At 45.9% G+C, this 25,851-nt stretch overlaps 1 protein-coding gene across 7 annotated transcripts in view; it reads left to right on the forward strand.

The window, feature by feature from the left end:
- Window positions 1-205: 205 nt before the first annotated feature.
- The window catches only part of pitpnm2 (phosphatidylinositol transfer protein, membrane-associated 2), a 34,526-nt gene continuing 8,880 nt past the window's right edge, over window positions 206-25,851 (forward strand). For 6 of the 7 annotated variants that reach the window (XM_072709059.1, XM_023843312.2, XM_023843313.2 and 3 more), the window contains exons 1-14: window positions 206-302; window positions 6,220-6,434; window positions 7,161-7,282; window positions 8,941-9,174; window positions 11,301-11,636; window positions 13,542-13,637; window positions 17,503-17,607; window positions 18,209-18,255; window positions 19,366-19,610; window positions 21,730-21,919; window positions 22,548-22,667; window positions 23,474-23,688; window positions 24,591-24,766; window positions 25,094-25,264. In XM_072709059.1, coding sequence (XP_072565160.1) covers window positions 225-302; window positions 6,220-6,434; window positions 7,161-7,282; window positions 8,941-9,174; window positions 11,301-11,636; window positions 13,542-13,637; window positions 17,503-17,607; window positions 18,209-18,255; window positions 19,366-19,610; window positions 21,730-21,919; window positions 22,548-22,667; window positions 23,474-23,688; window positions 24,591-24,766; window positions 25,094-25,264 — 2,350 coding nt within the window. In that variant the 5' untranslated portion in view covers window positions 206-224. The remainder of the gene's footprint in view (window positions 303-6,219; window positions 6,435-7,160; window positions 7,283-8,940; window positions 9,175-11,300; window positions 11,637-13,541; window positions 13,638-17,502; window positions 17,608-18,208; window positions 18,256-19,365; window positions 19,611-21,729; window positions 21,920-22,547; window positions 22,668-23,473; window positions 23,689-24,590; window positions 24,767-25,093; window positions 25,265-25,851) is intronic. The other variant, XM_023843314.2, reaches the window with a different exon arrangement.

Here is a 25,851-nt window from a genome sequence, read left to right on the forward strand (position 1 = left end):
ACTTGTGATGAGTAATGCAAGTGCTTTTTACTTGCAGTAGCAGCTGGAGAAAATACCTTTGAGTACTTCAACAGAGGCCTGTTAATCATGTCCAGTATATGACCACGTTTTCTCCTCTTCTTGCAGGTTTCATCAATGAGTTCCACAGCGGTTCTTTGACAAAACTCAGCTAGAAACCAACCAGACCCCCCTCCCCCACCCCCACCCCCCCACCCTGGTTCACCATGCTGATCAAAGAGTACCGCATCCCCATGCCCATGAGTGTGGAGGAGTACCGCATCGCGCAGCTCTACATGATCCAGGTGAGGAGCCAGCACCGTCCAGTGCAACCTGCATCCTCTGACAGGACCTGAGTGGAGCTCAGCCTCAACTGGTTCCTGGAATTCGGTTTTGGAGCGACAGCCATTGCACCTCGTGTTTGGTGTGGACTGAATGGCACATAAAGGTTTTAAAGTCTACTTCAGTGCAGCGGATTAAGCTACATAACTGGGTGTCGAGTTGTGGATGTACCATCTCATTTGCCACAACTCTAACCTTAAGGCCACATTTCATGCACTGCCATTAGAGACGGTGATAGTTAGTTAGTGTCCTTTGTCGACAACCGCCCCCCCCCCCCCCGAGCTATAAATGCTCTTTGTCTAGCGCTCAGTTTGCTTATGTGTTAGCCTGAGCATCGAAGCCCTACAATAAAGATTATGTTTCAGCATACAGTGAGGGAAGTTAGGGGTAGAGTCTGAGGAACTGAAGGCTGATTGAGTTACCACATGTTGTTTTTTCTCTCAGTGACTTGATATTGTGAAATTTAGACCTTAGACAGTGTACATTAGGCAAAAGGGAACTCTCAACAGAGGGTGCCCCAAGCCTTTGTGCCCTGTGCTTCCTGAGATAAGCTCCGCACTGACTGATTCTATATTGGATAAACAATATTCAGGATGGAGATGGATATGGAGATATAATTTTTTTTTCTATAATTGTGTCTATCATTGTTTCTATAATATGAAGCAGTTTTACGAACTGAAGCCCTTGACTTCTTGAAGTAATTCAGCTGCTTTGACAGCTTGAACTGCAGGTCTTCAGGTTCAGAGTTGTTGGTCAATGTGAGCTTCACAGTTTTCTTGCGTTCTTACCTTAAACAGCATCAATAATGCTTTCCAGATAAACCAGGTATGCTACTGAACAGATTGACTGTAGAGTAAAGAAAGACAGGAGAATGAATTGAAACCATTTCCAGCATCAGCCTAGCACTGGAAAGTTTGGGACCTTGGGATTCCTCCCCCACCCTCCAATCATCACCTGACACTGGCCTCCAACAGAGACACCCATGAGAGGGCCTGCCCTTGTCCCCTCTCAGGATACCGTGGTTACAGTGATGACAGTCTGTGTGAGGGTTAGGGTTAGTTTGTGTTTGAGAGACAGAAGAGCAGGAGCAGGGTTGCTCGTAAGATAGAGCTGTGGTGGATATCAGGACAGATGTTGCTGTCAGATCCTGTGTCTCCATCTTTCTCCTGATTGGTCCTCTGTGGAGACGGTAGGAGAAATATAAATAGCACAAAGTGTTCCATATCCAGGGAAACATGAGGGCGGGCTCTGTGTTTCTCATGCCCAATTGGCCAGCGGCCCTTGAGCTGCTACCTTCTCTACGCTGTCATCAGGATTCTTTATGATCCGCGACATTTTGTATCTGCTCTCCCCGAAAGGCACTTTTTTTCTCTTTGCCTTTTATAATCAGCCTACCTGGCTAATTGTTGGTTAATTGGTGACTTATTTTCAGGACCAAGAGATTCAGAGAGAGAGCACAAGCAGTGTTGGCTATTCAGTCAAGGCGCAAGTCTACTTGAGACCTCCTCTGACTCCATGTTGCACAAAAAAAGCTCAAAGGCCTGTATCTCACACACAGTGCCCTGAATATTGAAACGATCACGGTCACTCACTGTCATTAAACAACCAAGGATATAGTTTATGCATGGTTTGCTCTCTGAAGGTTGTGGTTTGTTTTATATTTCAAGGTTTAGAAGTATTGGCGATATGATTTTCATTCTTTGCTTCACCTTTAACTGTGAGGTGTAGTTAAGACAATTTGCCAGTTTTTAATGCAAGGCTTTCTCTGAGTGCTGGTTGGAGTTTGGTGGCAGAGGTTCTCTGATGGTTTTCTTCAGGATGGGGCTGGGGGCCATGGTTGTGGGGGGGGGGGGTATCAGTATAAGATCTGCTCCTGCGAAGCATTTACCCACTCAGTGTCTGATTCCAGCAGAGAAGGAGAGGAGGGGTGGAGATACCCGTTTTAATTTCATCTTCTTTTCATTTATCCCTAATGCCAGGCATAAATCCTGCATCATGGTGGGAAGGATTGATGCTGGCCAGCCGGCCTGGGGGTGGTGGTACCTGTCATCACCGCTAATGAAGTGTCGTGTGCTGCTGGGCCCGCAGGGCCAGGGTGCTGTCTCTGCACGCCGCTAATGAATGACCTGTCACTGGCCGCTAGGGCAGGTTGGCCAGGCAGCTCCTGCTCTGCTTAGTCACAGCCTCAGGCAGCAGCGTGGATGGAATGGGGTTCTAGTTGGCTGAGTTGGGTGATCTTTGGGAATGTTGGGGGTCTCCTTTAACTGGGGGCTCTGTGTATTGGGGTTCCATGAGCTGGAGGGATCTGTGGATTAGGGTTCCATGAGCTGGGGGGGCACTTGAGCAGGAGGGTTCTGTGGATTGGGGTTCTATGAGCTGGAGGGCTCCATGCTTTGGGGGTTTTTGGCATGGGGGGTTTGTAAGCAGAGGTTTAAGCAGAGGACTCTATGGAGTGGAAAGTCTCTGGCTGGGACCTAAAGTAGACTGATGCTGTTGCCTGGTGCTGCCGGTTGTGATCATTTGCGAGTTTGTGAGGAGGCCTGTGGGAACTGACCTTTCCAGCGTAATGCATGGCTGCAGTGTTGATTTGCTCATTTTTTTCTTTCCAGGTCAAGTGTGAAAAATACATATCAAACTCAATCTGGCTTCATTGTAATGCATACGAAGTGCTAGGAATTTAGCTAGTGCATTGTCCTGTTTTCATAAAAAGGGGCATTTTAGGAATCAAACGTCAAGAATTGAAATACAGGAGGAGCTATGAAAATACAGGAGGAAGGGTTGTGTTATCCTGGGCTGTACAATATAGATACAGTAATAATTAGCAGTACAAAAACAATAGGGATCCAACAGCTCACACTGCTTGGACCACAAATAAATGGAAATATAGAAGAAAGGGCTGTTTTATCCTATAGGAATATTAGAGAAAGGGCAATTCTACATGGCTCAAGCACCTGCAGGAGACCAGCAGGGGGAGCTGCAGGGATTCCCAGAGGATTGGGAAGGGCCAGCTATTTCTTAGCCACACTAGTCTGTCCATACACAGTGCTAATGTTACGGCTGTTAATGGCATTAGCACATCATTGAGATGCATGCTCAGGATCTCAGACCAATCCAGTGCCAAAAATTGGGGCTTGGCAACTAGTGAAACCCAAGAAAACCCCCTTTCAGACCCTTTCTCTTACACTAAAGGTGGGCAGGGTATTGCATTTATCAGGAAGAAGGTATTAGTGTATATTTCGTGTTGCAATCTGGTGTGCACATCACTGTTAATAGGTGTTATTCATATGGCAGGTGGCAGGCGAGAGGATTATAGTAAATCCGGACTCTCAGGTACGGTAGGCTTAGATTCCTCTCATACTAGGGCAGCAGGCAGCAAAGGCGCAGACTTGTAGCCAAGATGTCATATGTTCACTTTTGAGAAAGAGGCTGGCTACAGTAATGCACTAAATTTAGGTAAGATATTTCACCATGAATATGTCAGTCTGTGCACATTGTTGTAGAGACAAAGCAGTAAAATTATAGGGAGCGTCAGACTTCACCCTGGAATGGAATCACTGGCATGTTAAGCACCGCATTAGCACGTTAGCATGGACGCATCTTAGCATAGACGCACGTTAGCGTAGAAGCTGCTAAGTTAGCTGCGATCTCCCCCTCATCAGGCCACATATGGTTCCTTCCTCTGGGTATCTCAAAGCTAGCGCTAGAGGGATCTGTGCCACCATCTGTACTTCACAATGCAAGCAGGCGGACGGATTGAAGTATTTAGAGCAGGGAAGCCGGGTGCCCCCCCAAGCCCCGCCCCTATGGCGAGACCCCCAGGGGTGTTTTCACCACGGGGGAGCAGGACGGGAAATGCGTTAATGACTCTTTGCTCTGGGTTATGGTCTCTCCCCAAGCTTCTGGCACCATGACTGTGACACTCGTCCTTCTGACCTGTTAGTACTGACAATTCCCAGAGCGGGGGTTTTAGGGTGGGGGGGCTTGCTGTGGGCAGCCAACAGCTGCCCAGTGAATCCACGCCATGTGCTCATGAGCAGGGGGGGCACCGGGCCCTTCTCCAGGGAGCTTCCTACACAGCAGGCCTGATGGTAATGTGCAGCAGATGGAAAAGCCTGGTGGACCAAACACGGCGGATCGGCGTAAACCAGCGTTGGACCAGAACCGAACTAAATCACTTTCAGAGACCCCAGGGAGAGCGGTTTTGCGGAAAAATAATGCTGTTTTGGCAAACTGCATTAACACTGTTCCATTTATGGGAAAATAATCTATTTCTGGGCATGGCTGACACCAAGGTGCCACTTTGGTGACATATCATGGTGGCTGTGTGCTGTGTGCAGGTGCTTCAGGCCTGCGGCCCATGAGAGGATTTCGGTGCTTTTTTAAGCCTCTGTACTCGTGACTCTCCTGATGCCAGCCTTTCTGTTTATCTCCTGGACTTTGTCCAGAAGATTCTCTCTCCCTGGAAAAAAAAACCTCAGCCTTTCGAATCATTAACCTTTGTGAACACTACAGTCTGGTGACCATGTCAGTCCTGATGACACACCATGTCTGACTAGGGGTTAGATGACGTGCACATATCGTCACTGATTCGTGTCTGCAGGAGGAAGGTTTTGGGGAAGAATGAGGAGATTTATCCGGTCTGCCCCCTCCTCCCCCATAAAACCGTGCCGATGCCGACTGTGAAGCCTCGCTGGAATACCTGCATGTAGCAGCTGCGAGCATGATGGTAGACGGGGTTCAAACCCTCTGATCGCCGTAGCAACAGTGCATTAAAATAGCTGAGCCATAAAAATAATAAGTTCTGTAGGCTGCTGCCTAACGATTGGGCAATAAACTGGTCTGGCCTGGAGGCTGATGGGATATGGGGGGGGGGGGAGAGAGATTCCAGGAATCGGAATGGAGATGGCTGCCTCTCTACTGCTGTGTATTTGTCTCTGCCCCTTTATTGTCTACTCAGCACATAGAGATATTGCCAGGCTCAGCTTATGTTCCAGGAAGAAAAGGCATGAGAAAGCAGCACAAGCAGGTCAATTAAAAGCTTAATCAGTCAGACAGTCTTGACTTCTTCAATAACAGCGCCCTCTAGTTGCCGGTATCACCTGCTTCTCGCTGCATGGGTGTACTTCTCCGTTCTTGTTCAGTACTCGGAGGTTATGTTCAGACGCAATTGTTATGTTCGTGGTCCCTTTTGTTGTTTTTATTTTTGGTTGACTCCTTGCTAAGAGCCACTGACAGATGGCACCAGTCGTAGAGCTTTTTTGGACATTGTGTTATATCTCTGTCTCGTTCAGCTGTCACCGCCCAACCAAAGGCTGCGGGTGTAAATGAAGATGCGTCTTAAAGTCGTGTTTAAGTCATCAGTTGCAGCGATGGGCTCTCAGCTTTGACGCAAGTGGGAAAATAGCTGAAGACTTGAGAGAATTATTCCCCCTCAGATTCTGTCAGGTTCAGCGTTTTCCATGTCGGACCCATCTGTCCCAGAAATTTGCCTACCTATCCAGAGGCTTGGATGCCAAGACAGTTGTTTTCTTGACTTGAACTTTGGGCTCCATAGCTCCCGCTGATGGAGAAGCATCCTCAGGACAGGGTGTCTATTGGAGAGTCCTGGGGAACAATTCAGATGATGGCTGTAGCTAGACTCATAGCCTGGCTGTAGAAGCAATGTTTTATACGTGAGGGAAGCAGACGGGGGGGGGGGGGGGTACCTAAGTCCTGTCATTCACTGCTTGATTTAAACTCCAATGAACCTATGAAGTGATTGACAGCACATGGAAGTCCCAAAGCTGGCCTGCTGTCTTTAAACACCTGAGAAGCAGATGCACCAGAAAAGCGAGTCCTTGTCCCATGTTAACCTTTGGCCTCTGCTGCTTGTCCGTGCAGAAGAAGAGCCGCGAGGAGACCTGCGGCGAGGGCAGTGGTGTGGAGATCCTGGAGAACCGGCCGTACACCGACGGCCCAGGAGGCTCAGGCCAGTACACCCACAAAGTCTACCACATCGGTCTGCACATCCCCAGCTGGTTCCGCTCCATCCTGCCCAAGGCTGCACTGCGGGTGGAAGAGGAGTCCTGGAATGCCTACCCTTACACCCGCACTCGGTAAGAATGCGTGAGAGCCCCCTGTGGGATCGGAGGCTAATCACCGTGCCTTTTAGCCAAAGTAGGTGTCTTTTTGCTGTGTTCCCTGTGTGTTTTCCCACTGAATGCCCTGTGAGTTTGTTGTTTTGTTCAATGAGCTCACTCTCCTGACCACCCCCCCACCACGTATTACCAACGACGCACATCGAAGAGAAAACGCTGACAGCTGCTCTGGCCACTGCAACCTCACTGTCGTGCGCTCTAAATATAGCCCCCCCCCCCCCCATAGTTTGCACATCGCTAGGCCAAGGTGGGTGGGAATGCTGGAGAGCCCACCCATTTTTCGGGCTGTGCCTCCCAATCCTATATTAGACCAGCCGTTATAGATGGATGGATGCTGAATTAGTTTGGGACTGATACTCTTTTTAAGTTAAACTTTGCATTCATGCATCAGTCCCCCATCTGCTTATCCTGGTTGAGGCCATGGGGCTTAAATTAGCAGTAAATTTTAATGTCAGATTATTCACGTGATCAGTATAGTGCATGAAGTAGGCCACTTCTTTAAGGATGTATGTGATTTGGATGGTATCTTGCAAAGCCTCCTAAATGGTATTTTGGAGGAAAATGGTCTGTGCATCCCTGAAAAGAAATATTATTTTAAGAGCGTATCACCCTCTCCTACTCAGAGTGCCTGCCACCCCCTTTCAACCTGACAACATATGCTAATTCTCCCTCCCCTTCCTGCAGGTACACATGTCCCTTTGTGGAGAAGTTCTCCATCGATATCGAGACGTACTACAAACCTGACACGGGGAACCAGCTGGATGTTTTCAACATGTCTCCTGTCGAGAGGAGGCAGAGAACTCTGGGTAGGCCAGCCTGCTGCTTTTTCCTCGTTAGAAAGGGGGCGGGGGTCTTGGAGACTTGCTGCAGGAAGAACACTGATCTGTTTGGCTGCCGCTGAGGGGGAGGGACTGCCGAAGGACAGTCAGACTGATTACCTGTCATAATTCACTCTGCCTGCCCTTGTTGCTGGTGTAAATATATTATTGTATACCTGGGACTTATGGTGTTTGGCTTTTTCAGCTCTGTTACCTGGACCAAATCCTTATGCCAACAGCAGTCTTCTGTCTTCATGCTTTTTTCCACAGATTTACACACTCATGTTTTTTTGTAGTTTTGTTACCCATTAAAGCTTCCATCCACCCATTCATATTCTAGAACAGCATTCCCAAATTTCCTTTTTCATTTGCTCCTATCCTGGCCAGCTCCCCGTTCCTCCCCAAAGCAGGAGGACCCCTCCCCAATAAACCCATAGTCCAGCAGCCGATCCCTTCGTCGTGTCAGAAGATGCTCTTTCAGAGAGATCCGCGAGCTATGCCTACCCGGCAGTAATTGGCGAAAGCTACCGATGATTTAATGCTTATTGCTTTTAGTCCAAAGTGGAATAATTGAATAATCCTCTCAGAATGATTATAAATAATGGTTAATGCTGAATGCTTAACCTTAATAGTTTCGAGCGAGTTGACAGACAAAATGTTTTAGGCTAATTGCTCTCATCCGTGTGGTGGCAGAGTGCATGATGTCACTGCCTCCCAGCAGGTAAAACACCAAGTGATTGGATATTATGCTGTAAACTTGACAAAACACGGACGTTCCCTGTTGCAGACAATACATGAAGCAGTGTTCATGTTTAAAATTCAATTTTTGAAATTACTTCCAGGGCATCCATCCATCCATCTCCTATTTACCTCTCCTGTCAGGGTCATGGGGGGTGTGTGGGGGGGGCGGAGCCTATCCCAGGTATCGCAGGACATTAGGCTGGGGTATATCCTGTCCATCGCAGGGCACATACAAGCACAAACGTCATACACGTTGGCCAATTTAGAGATGCCAGTTAGCATGAATGTTGGTGGACTGCGGGAGGAAACTGGAGTGAGTACCCAGGGGAAACATGCAAATGCTCATTAAGGGGAGGCGCGAGACTCACAGCCTCTACTGCATTTTAAAAAGATTAGAAGTTACTTTACTACATATGGTTATCTTTCAAAGAAACTGTATTTAAATAGTGAAGATAAGCTGCTAGTCAGGCTCTTGTTCAGGAGCTAAAGTCTTACTGCAGTGGTTCCTGAGCTGAGATGCATTGTGGGATACACACAACTGTGCCTCTGCAGGGGAAATGAGCCTTAAGTCTTACACGACCTCCCCTGAGCCCATGGCAGAGTGCAGCAGTGGGGACATCTAGTGGCCAGTGGCTGCCATGCACTCTGACCACATCAGAAGTCCAGAGGGCCTGTGCTGATGCTGGCTTGCATGCAGTGGCACTGTATCGTTACACTTTGTGACGTCAGAGGGCAGTGAGGGGTCCAGGCAGAGGCATAGTATTTAGGAAGAACAAGGATCTTTTCACTAATTAATTGTTTGAATCAAAAGCAATGATAGATGATATATGTGCATTTTCCGGTTTGCTTTTGGACAGAATTTTGGTCGGCTGTCTTTGACTATTATCCACTCTCCCTTCACACAGACCCCATCGATATCGTCAAGGACCCCATCCCCCCCCATGAGTACAAGGCAGAGGAGGACCCTCGGCTCTACAAGTCGGTAAAGACAAAAAGGGGCCCGCTGCAGGAGGACTGGATCGAGGACTTTAACAACAACCCCGACAAGAAGCCCATCATGTGTGCCTACAAGCTGTGTAAAGTGGAGTTCCGCTACTGGGGCATGCAGTCGAAAATTGAGCGCTTCATCCACGACGTGGGTACGTGCCCTGGGGGTGAGGCGGGGAGTCTCTGGGCAGGGATGTGATGCCATGTCGAGAAGCTTGAGTGAGATGTAGGTGTCCAGGAAGACAGAGGGAAGGGCAGGGGAATCTGCAGCCCTTCTAGAGTCCTGGGATGAGCTGTGAGTGCTTAAGTGGGATGGATAATAGGAACAGAACTGCAGAATCTGCACCACAAGACAGTCCAGAGGTCAGTCAAGCAGACCACGTAATGCAAATCAAAAATGAATTTGGAGATTCCCTGGGACAGGCTTGTTAAGTGATCATCATTAAATTGCTAAAGCACACTTAGGTGCCATTAGGCAGCCTGTGATAGTTCCCTATGGAATCCACAGAAAAGTATAAAACCCTGACCCCCACCACAAAAAGGATATGTGGCCAGCCGTGCTGAGGGGAAGGGGGGGGGTCCCCCAAATCACAGGCAGTGGGAAATCACCGCTGCGGTTCTCACAGGGGTCACAAGGGACAGAGTGGTCTGGGGAGGGAATGCCCTTTTCTGATGTCATAGCTGGGGTAATAATATGACATCATCTGGAGACTAAAATACCCACTGCAAACCGACGTGTTTAATATGGACGTATAATTATATTACTGACATGTCCCAAAAAAGCTGGAGACTGAGCAGCTTCGCACTAGTACCTGTCCCAAGTTGCTCGCCCAAGTGCGGTTATCAAAGTAGCAGTGAAATTACAGCAGACGTGTGTTACTTAATGAGCATTATACAACTTATGGCGGTTTAAGCTACCTGCAGCCAGATTTGAGCTGATTTACAGTTTACTGATTTGAAGAGCGTCTGTTCGGTTTATATATAAACATCCCCAATTTATCTCCTTCGCTCACTTGGTTGGAAAGCTCCCTCCTGCACACCCCCGCCATGCCCCCCCGTCCCGCCTCCAGCCCCCTCCAAATGTCACCAGCTAGCTGCAGCAGCGTTGGTGCTCTTTTTAGGACGCTTATGTAAACCGGGGGCCACACTGGCCCCAGGCCCCGCGCTGCCGGTTCCGCACGTGGCTTTGAGCTCGGCTGCTGTTTTGTTGTTCCTTGAGCGTAGGCGGATACCAGGTGCCAGGGGGCTTTTGGGCAACTGGTGCCCCCCCTTTCCCCAAAGAAGCTTTATCTACTTAATCATTAACCTACTCTAAATGAAATCCTTGAAAGTTCTTAGGGAAATAGGCAAGTCACAGGATTTTGTCACCCTGTCTCTGGCAGCCCCTTAATCTTCTCTTTTTAAGACTTTTTCCTCTGAATGAATCAAGAACAATTCCCTAATTCCATTTGAACTGTTACCCACTTGCTATTACCCATAATTCCCTGTGTGATTTGCATGAATGTTAAAAATAATTAGATTGCCTTTAAGGTTTTACAGCTTTGATTGTGTGAAGCAAATGATCTGTTTTTTTAATCCTCATTCTGAAAATGAAGAGGACCATATGTCTTACCTTTTTATTGCAGCTGATGGAGCTCAGGTTTATCTGCTTGGTCTTTTTCTTGGACCCATGATCCATATAAGTGCACTCCAGCCTTGTGACTGCTGCGCCTCTAGCTGGCTGACCTATTCTCAACCAGTACGTTGGAACAAGCAGGCTGACGTGGGGCTCTGCAGGAGGGATGATAGATATTTACAATTTATACCAGGTACATTGGAATATATTGGCTGTGTAGTTCTCAAGGCCCCTGCCTGCCACAGGATTTGGACCCTTAACCTTCCAGTCAGGGGCGCAGATCCTTACACAAAGCTGTCCTGTATGTCCGGGCGCTGGGTCAAGTTAGCCTGGATCTATAGTTAAATGTCTGAATATCAAAGGGATGTCACTGAGTGTCTTTAGCCCCGCCCCCCGTCTTGGCTTATTGCCCAATAGAGATGGAGAGGGGTCTATGATGTCCATGAGTACTTTTCCCATGTTGCAGTGCAGCAAACCCGCCTGTGCTTGCTGCTCTACAATGCCTGTCGTCTTCTTTCGATCTGACGTAGTGGATTTATGAATATAAAGGTTAATCCACGCCACGCTTGTTCGTGAAAAAATTATAATGCACAGAAGCTGAGTTCAGCTTGTTTGTGGTGCCCCTTCCCCGCCCCGCCCCACCCACCCCCCACCCCCCCCCAGGGCTGCGGAAGGTGATGGTGCGAGCTCACCGGCAAGCCTGGTGCTGGCAGGACGAATGGTACGGCCTGACCATGGAGGACATCCGGCAGCTGGAGCTGGAGGCGCAGGTGATGCTGGCACAGAAGATGGCCCAGTTCAGCTGCACGGAGGAAGGCGCTGAGGCGGGCCGGGGCGGGGCGGCCGGCTCCCCCGAGAAGGAGCAGGGCGGCAAAGAAGCAGCCGGCGCCGCAGAGGCGGAGGGCAGGCCGGCGGGGGCCGACACGCTGCAGGCGCGCGCCGCTCTCACCAAGCAGTGGTCTACCTCCTCCAAGTCCTCACGCTCGTCCAAGAGGGGAGGTGAGTGCTCTGCCGCTGCCAGGGGTCTTGCGTCATCGTTGTAGTCCTGGGGGGGGGGGGGGGGGGGGCTGTGCTTTGTTTTTAATCACGTCGTTTTGCATTTGAGCCTGGGGTTTATATAACTGTTACTGACCCTTTTTAAAAGCAGTTATTAATAGCTCAGCCGTGTCTGTGTGTCTCTTTTATTTGGGTTTGTCTGCTTTGTACGCAGCTCCGGAAACTTACGTATTGTGGTTTTGTTTGCCCTGGTGATCCTGTGCATTTCACATGTTCACTAGTACTTGTGCACTGCTGTACTTTGTGGAGCTGCTCTAGATAAATATGCCTGGAGCATGACTATACGTTTATGCGTGTTCTGTGTGTGTGAGGGAAAGGGGGGCGCGTGCATCAGCACAGGCGTCGGTGTGAGCATGTGCGTGCATGTATGCGACGGGCGCTGTGGACTCTGATGGGGACTCGTGTGATTTTCTGCGTCTTACGTGGTTTTCCTGGATAGCCCCCCTCCCCCCCCATTTTCATTGGGTCATCGAAAGATGTGGTAGTTCATTAGAAGAAAACGTGAATTTTATGATCTGTCTATCCATCCGTCCATAAATCCAACACCTGTGCTGGTGGCCCCACCCCAGTGGTGCCATTTTTATTCCCCCCTGTATGTTTCAACATTTTCTACCTTCTCTAGTCTAATTTCTCCCTCTTTTTCTTTCTCTCTTTCTATCTCTCTCTTCCCATATACTATTTATAGCATCTGCTTCTGAAGGCAGTTCGTAGCCCTCGCTCTGGGGGAGGCGGCTCCCTCCTCCCCCTCCTCCCCCCACCAGGCTTGGTTGCCTGGCTTGTTAATGTAGCGCCGGAGCAGTGAACATGCACAGGAATCTGATCTGAGGACAGACCCCTGCCTGTGTAGCTGTAGTAATGGTCCTGGACTGTGTACAGGATCTGATCTCAGACCTGCATTCTGGTGTACAATTAAGCTGTACTCTCACAGCCACCTTCTAGGGCATTGTTATTCCCAGTGGATATTTTATTTATGTTATGTGTTTTATTGAAAGATGATTTCTGCTTTAATTCCTGTCTTTATATATCAAACCTGTTTGCTTTTTTGAATTCAAATTTTTATTAGGGTTGTGTACCATGCACAAGGATGATGAGCACATTGATCAAGGCACCAGAAGGGCCTGGAGTTCTAGAGTCACTGAGAAACAATGTCAATGACAGTAGTCCAGTTTTTGGAAATTCTCATTCTTACCTCACAAAACATTGTTAGGAGTGAGGAGATAGAAATCTCGGCTCGGCAGCTCTGGTGGGAGGGTGGTTCTGTAGAGTCCCCAAGGTTGCATTTTAAATGACCTACTCCCCAACCATCAAAGTAATTAAAAGCTGAGGCAAAGTGAACAGCAGTCCACTCTGGCCAGTTTCAGCATCTCAAGGCAACGGCTTGAGCTGCTAAGGAGATAGCAACTTGCAGCACTGAGAGAGTCTTTACTCTTTGCATCCATCGATTAGCAATGGAAACAAATGGAGGAGACTTGCACAGAAAGCACTTACGCAATAAAGGCATGATCTCTAATGAATGAATAACACCTCTGGTAATTAAACGTAGCTCGTAGCTACCAGAAGGACTGGAGAAAAACCCATTACCTACTGTGATTTTGTGCCCTGTCTGCTAAATCTATTGACTTCTCCCCTATGGTCCTAATTACTTCCCCACCTATCATAGCCCACTATCACTCTTGTAGCCACACCCCTTGGCCGGTATTGGTTGTGGGAGCTGGCTGGCTGATGCAGTGGTTTACGTGATGTGTTGGAAAACCGAGCTGTCCCTTCAAGAAACATGTGGACACCAAGCTTTGTCACAAAACCCATGTGGGCGGAGTTATGACACCACTTCCTGCCCCTGTGTCACAGGTAGCCCCTCTCGGCAGAGCATTTCGGAGTGGAGGATGCAGAGCATCGCACGGGACTCGGAGGACAGCTCCGAAGAGGAGTTCTTCGACGCACATGGTATGGTCACCCCAAGTAACACCTTCAGTTGGTTTGCACATAGCATAGCGTATGGCCACTTTATCTCCATTTCCCTTAAAGGCATTTGCCATCCTGGAACCCCTCACACTGATTTTCTTTTGACACTGATTGGTGTTTAAGTGGCTGGGGACAGCAGGAAGTGCTAGCCACTGATTGGTTTAGACCAGTGTTTCTCAACCCAGTCCTCAGCGAACCCCAGCCAGTCCACATTTTTGCTCCCTCCCAGCTCCCAGCCAATCAGGAACACCGAATAGCTGGTACAGGTGGCTGGGAGCTGGGAGGGAGCAAAAACGTGGACTGGCTGGGGTTCGCTGAGGACTGGGTTGAGAAACACTGGTTTAGACAGACCATTTTCTGCTGACTCAACTGTCACTGAAGAAACTTCTTCCTTATGTACCCACCTGCACTTTAGTATTTTTAATGTGTTCTCTCTTAAGTAAAATAAACGGTACAGTTTGTTCTTTCTCCTGCTGGAACTGCTTACCTTTTTATTTTAAGATATCTCCCCATTTATTTTGTAATTTGTGCCAAGAGAAATGTCACAGAGATTAGTGCAGGTTTTTTTTCATATGCAGTGGTACCTCGGTTCTCGAACTTAATCCGTTCCGGACTCTGGATCGAATCCTAAAAAGTTCGAGTTCTGATCGAATTTTTCCCATAAGAAATAATGGAAAACCAATTAATTGGTTCCCGGCCCCCCAAAATTACACCTAAATATGTTTTTTTTTTTTTTTTTTTTTTTTTTTTAGAATTTAAACACAAAATGAACAGGATAAAACAAGAAATGCATTTTTTTCTTAATGGCTTCCAAAACGATAAAGATCTTATCCCAACATTACCCCTGTCCTGCCCCGATCGTCCGCTCCTTCCGTGTGCCACGCCCCCTCGTTAACCTCGTGTGGGATCCCCATGTGATCAGCTGTTTCTGGTTGTTGTCATTGGTCCTCTGTATTAAGTCCGTGTTTCAGTTTGTTTCCCCAGTCTGGTCATTGGGTGTGTTCGACTTGCTTACAGTGCTGGCTTAAAGCAACGCATTCTGATCGTGACGCAATGCATTACGGTTAGATGCATTGCAACCTCTCACCCGGCTGCACAAACTGGAACTGCCTCTGTGACGACACACCTTTGCCCTTATTGGCTGAAGAGTTTAGTTACACGCATGACGTTTGTATCCCAGGCAGTTCCGATGCGTAATCTGCTATTTCTCCCGAATATCACGTAAAGCAGTGATATTAATTTACCTGGTAAAATAAAGTTTAAATAAATGACATAAATGCTCATAAGAACATAAGAAATTTACAAACGAGAGGAGGCCATTCGGCCCATTAAGCTCGTTTGGGGAGAACTTAACTAATAGCTCAGAGTTGTTAAAATCTTATCTAGCTCTGATTTAAAGGAACCCATGGTTTTAGCTTCTACTACACTAGCAGGAAGACTATTCCATACTCTACACGCTGTGTAAAGAAGTGCTTCCTCAAATTTGTTTTAAAATGTTCTCCCGCTAATTAACACGTAAGTTAGTGGTTTATTTATTGTTAGTTACTGTAATGTTGCACTGCTTTATTTGGTTAATCATCCAGTCTGTGAAGAATTGCATTGTAGTATGACTCATTTCCTGGCACGTACAATTTATATTAGGTCAGTGTTCACGGTTCGACTTCTGATATTCAGATCGAGTTCTAGGTCAAACTGGTTTGTTCGACTTTCAAGAAATTGGAGTTCTAGTGAATTCGAGAACCGAGGTACCACTGTACTAACAATTGTCTTTTGCTTGTTTTCCCTGCTAGTTTCCCAGTGTTTTGGTCTTTAAGTGGCCAGTGAGCAGTAACATATCGATGCACTAAATGCTCTAACATTGTATAACTGTCTTCAGTATTAGTGTCATTTGCAGACCAATCCCATTAAAAGCAGGAATTCCTAATCCAGAACTCACTATCACTCTCAGAGTTTCCAGTATGTATGTCAGGGATAGGTCACTGCTCTTTTTGTCTTCTTTTTTAGTTCTCTTCCACCAATTTGCAAACTTATAATGTTTTATCCAGTTACCCGATTAATCTACTACTTCATTTTTATTTCCACTCAGTTTCCAAGCTTCTTATCCAGGTGGCAGCAGGGGTGAATAACATTAGCTGCATATTAACATAATATATCAGCATCACACAAACTCCTTGGCTTATTATCCCAGTGTAAGAGGCTGCCTTTTATTCTCTTTCCTGTCCCTCGTTTCTGATCCCAAGCAGTTTCTGTTCCTTCCTGCCATCCACTGCGTACCTCACACCGTGGCACATTTATATCCTGTCATGTAATATAAATGGTGTGCTATTGCTGAGCTGAGTATTTCCAGTGTACGTCAGAAGCGTCTTCCTGTTCCCAAATGGCGGTTCAGAATCGGCGCATATGTGTAGAATATAACATTTATAAAATGAAGGCGCTCCAGGCCTTTCGGCAGTAAGGACTATGAATAACTGGCTAAATACTGCCTAATCTGGTAGAATTAGCAGCCAGAGAGACGGGGGAAGGATAATCCAGCGAAGGTGATCTGTGGCTGGTGGTCATGGCTCTGCTGAGTCATTGGATGGTCCAACTGTGTGTTCTGGTTAAGGATAGTTCAGCTGCTGCATATGTGCTGATAAATCACAGCAATATTAAATATTGACATGCTAACTTTAACAATTCTTTATGAAGGAAAAAGAAGTTGCTTGCTAATTATGAAAGAGCATTGTTTTTAATATGCTTTTAATTATCGATAATTAAAGGAGTTTAATTAAAGGACATTTAATATTTATAACTAGAAAAAATATATTGAGTGATAAGGACTGATCGGGGTTGTTATTAATTTTTTTGTGGTTTTAGTTTTTTTGACTGGTATTTTCAAAGATTGTGTGAATGGGACCACCTACTTTTCTCTCATCGATTCAAAGATGCATCTGACACTTCATGATTTGGATTTGACGTCTGTGGTGACGTTTATTTGTACTGTTACCTCTGACCATTCTATATGCTCCTGAGACCCAAGGAAAAAAAGTGTCCTTCAATTTTAGGTTATTTGTCATTGGAGGAAATAAGACATCTTACAATTTAGATTTTTTCATTTTTTTTTTTATTTCACAGCATGACCTCTTTAGTGTACAACAGGAATAAATATGTTTCCTTACATCAGTGAAAAGATAGATACAAAAACAACATGTCCACTACAATGGACATAAATGAATGGGTGGGGTCTCAGGAGGATATACCATTCTACAAGGGGTCCACAATCAGCACAGACACAGGATGGAACAGTGCACAATTAATATTGGTCTTTGCAAAAGTTGATTCACATTGTAGCAAGCTCGTGCATCATGAATTGTTGGGTTGTGTTACATAATTAAGCCTCACTCTCAGTAAAAACCCCAACAGAAGCCTTGTAGAGTCATTTTAGCCCTTGCAATCACATCTAGCAAAAATGCTGAAATTATGCTGCTCCGAGCTGCATTTGTCATCAATGAACATCATAGCACACCCCCCTCATTGTTGAGTACTTTTGACTGGTGTCCTTATACAACACGGTGTTAGTAGTGACTACTATAATCACTTTCAGAGTTGGTTCATTGACAGAGTGCTGTGTCATCAAGATCCATGTTGAGATGTTGGCTTTCTCTAGGTCAAAGATCATGTTAGGTCAAAGATTATGGGAAGTAGTTTGGCCAAACCCTTGCTAAACATTAAATATGACACTTTAATAATATATTTCAGGGGATACCACAACTTTGTATTGGATAAGTGGTTATGAAAAAATATTTCAGCAGTCTCTTCTTTGGCCTCATGGTTATCAGTCAGCCTCTTCTTTTCTCACACCCTGCAGAGGACCTTTCGGACAGCGAGGTGGTCTTCCCTAAGGAGATAACCAAGTGGAGCTCCAATGATCTGATGGACAAGATTGAGGCTACGGACCCAGATGAAGCCCAAGGTGCGCAGATGGGCTGGGGCCTCTTGGAAGGTGGTCTTGGACTCCCTTTCTATCAGAATGTGTGAGCTTTTTGTGGAATGGATCTTCAGGGTCAAACCTGCCCTGATGTTCCTGCATCTCCTTATAGGTCCGTCATTCCATCAGAGCCACTTTATTTAACCCAAGTACTCTCAAATCCCCTCCTTTCTTAATCGGATTAGCTGTGAAGGAACAATTTGCGCATTGTTTAAGTTCCCCTAATTGATTATGTTTGCTAGGGAATATGAGATTAGAACATCATAATAAGGTGGTGTGGCTGACAGTTCAGCTCCACCAGGAGGATATGAGATCCTTGCCAGGTTATGACCCTTGAGGCTAAAGACTGTCAAAACCACTTTCCGAATCTGTAAGTTTTTAAATTAGAGAAGTGTTGAGGGACCTGAAAATCGACTCTGTGTGTCGGCTCTTCTGAGAGATTGTCTTTCCAATTAAAAAACAAAAGTGTCACATTTTGGTTTCCAAACTTCCACTCGAGAGTATTGAGGTCACCTCGTGACCTTGGCTCAGCGGCCTCGTTAGCTGGGCTTGAGTGCTAACTGCCAATCTTTCTCTGTCTTTGCAGGAGAGCTGTACCAGGAGACCGTTGCCAGCGTAGAGACACTCAATGAGGTATAGAGCTCTCCCATAAAAAAAATTATAAATAATAATTAAAAGCAAGGAGATGGGTAGAGATTCATCAGGGAAACAGACTCTGAAGTCACAGAGCCCCAAAAAGATGGCACCCTACAGTCAGTATATTCTGGTGTGTTTGCATTTGAATGGATTATTGTGGAGCAAAGACTAGTTGTGTAGGTGTTGTTATTGATGACTTTCTCAGGTGCACAAAGGAAGCTAATGGACAAAATCTCGTGTCCATTTGATAGTGATGTTTTATGTCAGTCACAGAGCTGTATAATGTATATGTATGTATTTTTGGAATCAGAATCAATGTTTATTTTATTTATTAGACATACATGCTGTCATACATGCTCTCCTCTGTGAAGATAACACACAGTTATTTAACAGAAAAGGTGACGAGTGAAATAATTAAAAGCAATGAACATAATTTCAGCCACATGGTGATGACAGGGGGTTAATTGAAGGGCAGGGGTTATGGAGGTCGCCTCCATCAGCTGATTTGTTCTGTTGGTTTGAGGTGCTCCGCTTGGTTTGGCATTTGGAAGTTCCTACCGAAATGGTAACCGGACAGCGGTCACTAAGCGCTCCCAGTGCATTATGGGTCAGGGCAGTGTCGATGCTTGGTTCAGCCCTGATCCTCAAAGGTGACACGACTTGAGAGAATGGCAAATGGTCCAGTTGTGCCATGCAAAAAACACATTATGGCAGCTAGCTTAATCAACGGTTCAACAGTAGACACTCCTCTGGATTTCATCCTGAAGCTCATCAGCTACAGTTCCTGGTCTGTTTTTGCTGTTGCATACAACGTTTCATCCCAACTTTTTGCGGTAGCTGAGTGCTTGACATCTTTAGTTATTAGGCAAAAGGGGATTCCTCATTTGGGAGTTCTTGTTATTGTCTCATGGTATGTCTAAGCAGCAAAAGATCTAGCTTGGGTATTCTGAGTCAGTGATTTTATCTGAGAACGGTTATCTGAGCACAAAGTGACTAATTTGGAGAGAGGCTGTGTTTCAGTAAGATTCATGGGAGCATCTTGGGTACCACGTTGCAAATCCATTGGCAGAAATGTCATTTCTTTTGGTCCCTGGCATCGCCCCCCAGGATGGTTCTACCCCAGAAGTCCTTCAGGCCTGCAAGATCCACGTGCTTATCCTAGTTCTCCATGGTGGCAACATCCTGGACACAGGCTGCGGCGACCAGAGCAGCAAGCAGGGCGACGTAAACACCATCAGCACAGCCTTCGAGACGGTGATGCGTGTGCACTACCCCGCAGCGCTGGGCCGCATCGCCATCCGCCTGGTGCCTTGCCCACCAATCTGCGCCGAGGCCTTCTCTCTGGTGTCCAGGTGAATCACACCCCCCTCCCCCCATGGGCCTCGAATACACCCAACCTCCCAGTATGTTAGAGGTGATTCAATGCATAAATCTGTAACTTCAGAATTGATATTTGTGGGTAAGAAACATAATCTTACTTCTCAGTTGTGCACTTTTGCTTTCACATGCTGCAGGTAGATGCACAAAGTAAAAGTGCTGGTATGCAAATTTCCAAAACTTAGGATGACTGGGGAAGGTTCATTAATATTGATAAAGGAAGCACTACCTGATTTTCTTTGCACTGGAATGCTTTTAGGGAAACTCACCCGTTCTATAATGCAAAACACTCTTTCAAATGGTTAAGATAATCTTTGTGCCACAATGCTTTTGGGAAATGCCTCTCTATTTTAGTGCAAAAAAATTGTTCATATTTCATGCTACGATAGCAATGGCCAAGACCCTGAGGTAGCTAACTAGCTAGCTAAGTATGATATTAGTCCGAATATAAGAAGACCCCCCACTTTTTGGCAGCTATTTTTAGAAAAAAATGTTTTTGTAATTCCAACTCTTATCCTTTGTAAAGAAAAATTTTATTTGATGAGAACATATAAATTAACCAGCAACCACTGCTTAAAGCAACCACAGGCAATAGGATTACAATATGTGTATTAAACAATAAACATTCCAAAAATAAATACATTATTGTGGGGGTGGGGTAACAAATATAACAAACTCCACAACCCTTGAGGCCGCCGAATGTTTTTCGATGCAGTAGACCCACATGAAGAGGGTAAAAAAAAATTGTATTGCAGAGAAAGGTTGAGCTATATTAATAAATGATATGACAGCTCTTTGCAAATGAATGTTACTATCTTTATTAACAGCCACTTTCAGTTTAATACTAGCAGCGGCACAGCCAGGGAACCCAACAATTTACACGACACTCAGGGATACGCACTAAATACACGCATTGCACGGGTTGCCAGCTGTTATGCATCTGGCGTGACACTCAAGCTTTCAGACACTCATACTCATGCAAAAAATCTTACGGCAAATCTGTATTATGGTCAAAACAGACGTTACAAAATGTCGTATTTGGCATCATCTGCTCCCTTTTTTGTCTAGACCCCGAATATAAGATGACACCACTTTTTCAGATGTATTTTTTGAAGAAAAATCCTTCTTATATTCAGGTCAACATGGTAAAAAGTAATGTTAGCCTTTGAGATGCACGACATATTGTTTAACATATTGGAATCGACCGATATTCATAAAAAATTTAGATATCAGTATTGGTCCAATGTGTCAGTCTTGGACAATATTCAAACTTCATTAGTTAATAGTTAGCAGCATCTTCTCAGCCATTTTCCATAGTAGAGGACGAGGGATTTCATCAGCTCATTCTCCTCTTAGAAGAGGTCTCAAAGTACCAGACTGTGAAATGTTTATAATTCATTATTTAATCTGGCCCACATATTGATCGTTCAGAATAAAAAACAATGTGACGTCATTCCTCTGATCTCTGCCAGCTCCCCCCCTTATTAGGTAGTTTTTTCTGTACAGTTCAGTAGTTAGTTGGCCCTTTGACAGTTTTACACTGACATGTTCTCCCTGTTTAACAATAACAATAACAGATTCTACTTTCTATATGTTCCATCAATAATGTGTGAATAATTTTTGAGGATGTTTTTCAGTGAAGTCAAAAAAGTCTTAATGTACGTTATTATTAAACAAATAATTGATTAATCAAACCGAATCATGATAGAAATTAAAGATTTCCGATGCATCAACTCACTCCCTTAATAAACATAATCGAATTGCCTTGGGGCCAGTGATTTACACCCATATTCCATACACGTGCTACATGTAACCATTACTCACCATTCAGATTGCCCTCATTTATCTATTACATGCTACTTATAGATCACCCTCTGACACACTCCTTATACACTGCTGAACTGACACACTCACTTCTCATCTGCTCTGATAGGAAGGCATTAATCGAACACACAGCCCTGACTCATTTGCTCTGTATGTGTGTGTGTGTCTCTGTGTCTGTGTGCACTTCAACGTGTTAAGCTGTCATCTGCTCACATTACTGTCACATGTGCAGCTGCTGACCCCCCCCATACCGTTCTCTCTCTCTTGCAGCCTGAGCCCCTACAGCTATGATGAGGGCTGCCTGTCCAACAGCCAGGATCACATCCCTTTAGCCGCCCTCCCCTTGCTGGCCACTTCTGCTCCGCAGTACCAGGACGCCGTGGCGACCGTCATCTTGCGGGCCAACCAAGTGTATGCAGACTTCATCAAATCTCTGGAGGGGGCCGCCTTCTCGGGACAGGTGAATGAGACCAAAGTCGGGCAGCTTTATCACTCCTGCATGATCAGTTGGAAGGCTGTTGATTTACAGCAAACTATTAATGTCTTAGAACCAATTAAAGGTGGAAAGCCATGAGCTGTAAATCCGCAACAATGTATCACTGTGATTTGGGCCCCTACCACAGTGAGATTACCTCAGTGGAGGTCAGCCTATAAATAATTGACACTATAACTTAATGAAGGGTCATCATTTTAAATCTACAGCATACATGAAACTGTACGAGTACGAGTGTATCATGAATCGACTTCCATAAATTAATTATGGCGAAATTGATTCTTTCAAATGTGGCTTTATAAGTCTATAAAAGTCCAAAATATAAAAAATAAATTGAGGTACACCCACAGGATAATTGTTTGCCTTCCCTATTTCAACGTGACACTTTCAGTCTAGTGCAGATGCTACCCTCCATCATTCATTGTGATGGTTTTGTGTCTCCATGACAACAGTGAATGAAAGTGGGTGTGGTCCAGGCTCTAGCAGCTGGTTTTCGAATTTATTTGATTGACACTCTACCTGGCCAATGAAATATCATGTTGCTTGAAGGATGTTGCCCTCCCCCAACCCCCCACTTGCTGTCCCGGTTGCATAGGTCTGCCTCATTGGAGATTGCGTGGGTGGCATCCTTGGCTTTGATGCACTGTGCAACAGTAACCAGACCGTATCAGAGAGCCAGAACAGCAGCCGTCGCGGAAGCATGGTGAGCATGCAGGTTAGCCCCCCTCACTTTGCATCCTCATGCTTGCTCAGTAGACACCTGCCTATGGCCTACACCTGAATGCCTGTGAGCACCTCAGTCAGTATGAACTTATCCTCTCCTGTGAAATATGGCTGTCGATGCACCTAATGCCCGTGATCAGAAGGTCAGCAGCTCAAAATCTCTGGTTGGCAGGTTGGGCAGGGTTTTTAACCCTGAAACCTGCTCCAGGTGTGCTGGATAAATGGCTGATCAGAGCTTGCTGTCACCTCTATATGTGTGTGTCTCATAGGAAAGAACGATGGGATAATAGAAACACCTCCTATGCACCTGTACTCACACAAAGTATCATTAAAATAAAGTACTGTTAAATACAAAGTGGACTAAGGTTTTAGTGCTGGGGTTCTAGCATGGCACTTGAGGTCAAGCTGAAGCCTCTCTCCAAAGTGGCACTTTAGCCACGCCCACCCCAGCATAGCTCCTTTTTTCCTCCCTTTATACACTTTAAATAGCTGCTCTCGCCACTAATGCCTCAGATTCTCACTGAGACCAGAGTCTCCAATTTGCCCTGCTTCCCTCTTTCCATGTGACCAAATTGAGAGCCTATGACTGGCTTCCAGAAACTGGCAACATTGCTAATGTGTGCTATTTGTGGATAGACGCTAAGTGCTCACACCACTCCTGGAGCCCTAGCTAACCGTAAATCTATAAACCTGAGGTTAAAATATCGCCCTTCTGTACCCTCAAGGACAGCGTGTCCTTGGGGATGTCCTGCGGGCTCCCCTGCCTCCCCCAGCCATCCTGTGCTGCTGTCTTCCCAGGACAATGACCTGCTATCACCGGGGATCATAGTCAACAGCAGCTACTGCTCGACAGGGACGTCGCTGGAGTGCAGCCGTCACCTGAGCCGCAGTAACATCGACATCCCGCGCTCCAGCGGCGCCGATGACGCCAAAAAGCAGCTGCCGCGCAAGCGCAGCGACTCCTCCACCTACGAGCTGGACACCATCAAGCAGCACCAGGCCTTCCTGTCCAGGTGGGAGGGGCTATTGTGGTGGTTGCGGAGGGGGTGGGTAGGAAGGGCCACTAGCAATGGACAACTTGCTTTCGATTGTCATATCAGTGTAGCTGAAGGTTTTATCTAAACAAACCTAGAGCTGTTACTCATTTATACGGTCAGATGTTTTATGATATCGCTGAGTGATATCATATCGATATTATATCGCGTATGCGCAGTAATCACCAGGGCTAAGCATTTGTTTGGACGCCAGCTTTTCGGTACTACACAAACGTTTATTTACACCTACAATTTGTTAAGCAGATTAGTAGTATAGCTAAAGTATTAATGAGATGCATTTTGTGACACCCATAAGTTAGTAATCTGTATAAACTCGGCATGTCTTTGTTTATTAAATGTGGTTAGCGGAGCACACCCCATAATACTGTTTCGGTATACTATGGTTTGGTATACTTTGGTTTGGTATACTTCAGTGTGATATGCACTGTAGCGGAGGAACAGCTCAGCAGCCGTGACATCTTTTAAAACGGGAGATCTTGTGGATATACAAAGCAAAAAGACATTGGTTGTATGGCAGTACTCTTTGCAGTTTAAAGTCTGACACGTTTATTAACCCTTAGGATGGTTAAGTGGATGGACACACGGGAAGTATCTGTCTGTTCTACCATCCATTCTGCTTATACAGGAGACACGGTCAAGAGGAGGGTGAAATTACAGGGTACATGGACTACAAAGACATTTTCATGTCCTGCACCTGTGACTGCATACAACCGGCACATGGATATGCCAAATTTCTACTGATTAATAACTTTTGAAAGTACAACAGCAGATTCCAAGAAGGAACATACAGCCTCCCATGTTGGAAGGTATGTGTTGGCTGTGCAGGAACATGTATAAACGGGTGTTTGTGCCCTCGTCAGCCTGCACTCCAGCGTCCTGCGGAATGACCCCGGCTCCCGCCGCTCCAGCAGCAGCACCATGCTGGAGGGGAATTCCCTGGGCAAGTTCGACTTCGAGGTGTCCGACTTTTTCCTCTTCGGCTCGCCCTTAGGCCTGGTCCTCGCCCTCAGGAAGACGGTCATCCCCATGTTGGATGGTGAGCTGGATTATTCTGAGGATTCCTTTATCTGTTGTTATAGTCATTTATTGCTTATTTTTTGTGCTTACATTTGCCAGTGGAAAAATGGTTTGAGTCCAAAGAGATATTCCATAAGAGATAGCCATCATTGACCATTCTGTCATCTGCTGGAGCGTTTTAGGGATCTGGCATATTCTCATCCACTCAAATTAATCAAATTAATCCCAAATAACTCATTTTACTGAAATTAAGGTTGATTTTAGTCACTGTGGTGAAAATCATGTGCTCATCGTCTTCTGCAACAGTGCTCCTCTGAAATGTTTTGTGCACTTCATCTCCCCCCAGTTGCCCAGCTCCGCCCAGCCTGTCAGCAGGTGTATAACCTGTTTCACCCTGCCGACCCCTCGGCTTCGCGCCTAGAGCCCCTGCTGGAGAAGAAGTTCCACCTCTTGCCCCCCTTTAATGTGCCCCGGTACCAGCGATTCCCGCTGGGGGATGGCAACTCCGCCCTTCTGGGTGAGTCTGCACACACACTCAGAAAAGCCAAGCTAACTAGATTCACAAGGGGTTAAATGCATCCTGTGACACACAGAGCAGAACACCATAGAATCTGCAGCCAGATCTGTATGCTGTGTAAATATTTACAAATGCCTTGGATATCCTCTCCTGGATCTGGGCCCAGGGTGCAGATGAACGGTAAAGTGACATCTGATCTGCTGTTTGACCTGTGGAGTCACTGTGCTGATCGGATGTAGGAGAAAAAACAGGCATTTGCCTCTGAGATGTGATGAGAGGGAAAAATCATCTTTGCAAACTGTCCTTAGTATTATATGTGCTTTGTTTGTCTGAGAATCGCTGTGTTCATCTGCGTGTTGTCTGTTTATCGCTGAATTTGTAGTACAATACGCCCTCAGAGTCTTCACATAGACACCTTACATCTCTAATGAAATACGCAGTGGGCAGAATCCTGCAGTTAATCTGTAAAAATGTTGCCGAATAAATAGTCCATAGTTAAATGTTTAATTAGAAAATGTTTGTAGTTGCCAAATTATCCTTTTCATTCTTCTCTTTTTTTGCTGAATAATTAGACAGAAGTACCCCCA

Source organism: Paramormyrops kingsleyae, chromosome 2 (genome assembly GCF_048594095.1).
Source record: "Paramormyrops kingsleyae isolate MSU_618 chromosome 2, PKINGS_0.4, whole genome shotgun sequence".
NCBI classification, from domain to species: domain Eukaryota; kingdom Metazoa; phylum Chordata; class Actinopteri; order Osteoglossiformes; family Mormyridae; genus Paramormyrops; species Paramormyrops kingsleyae.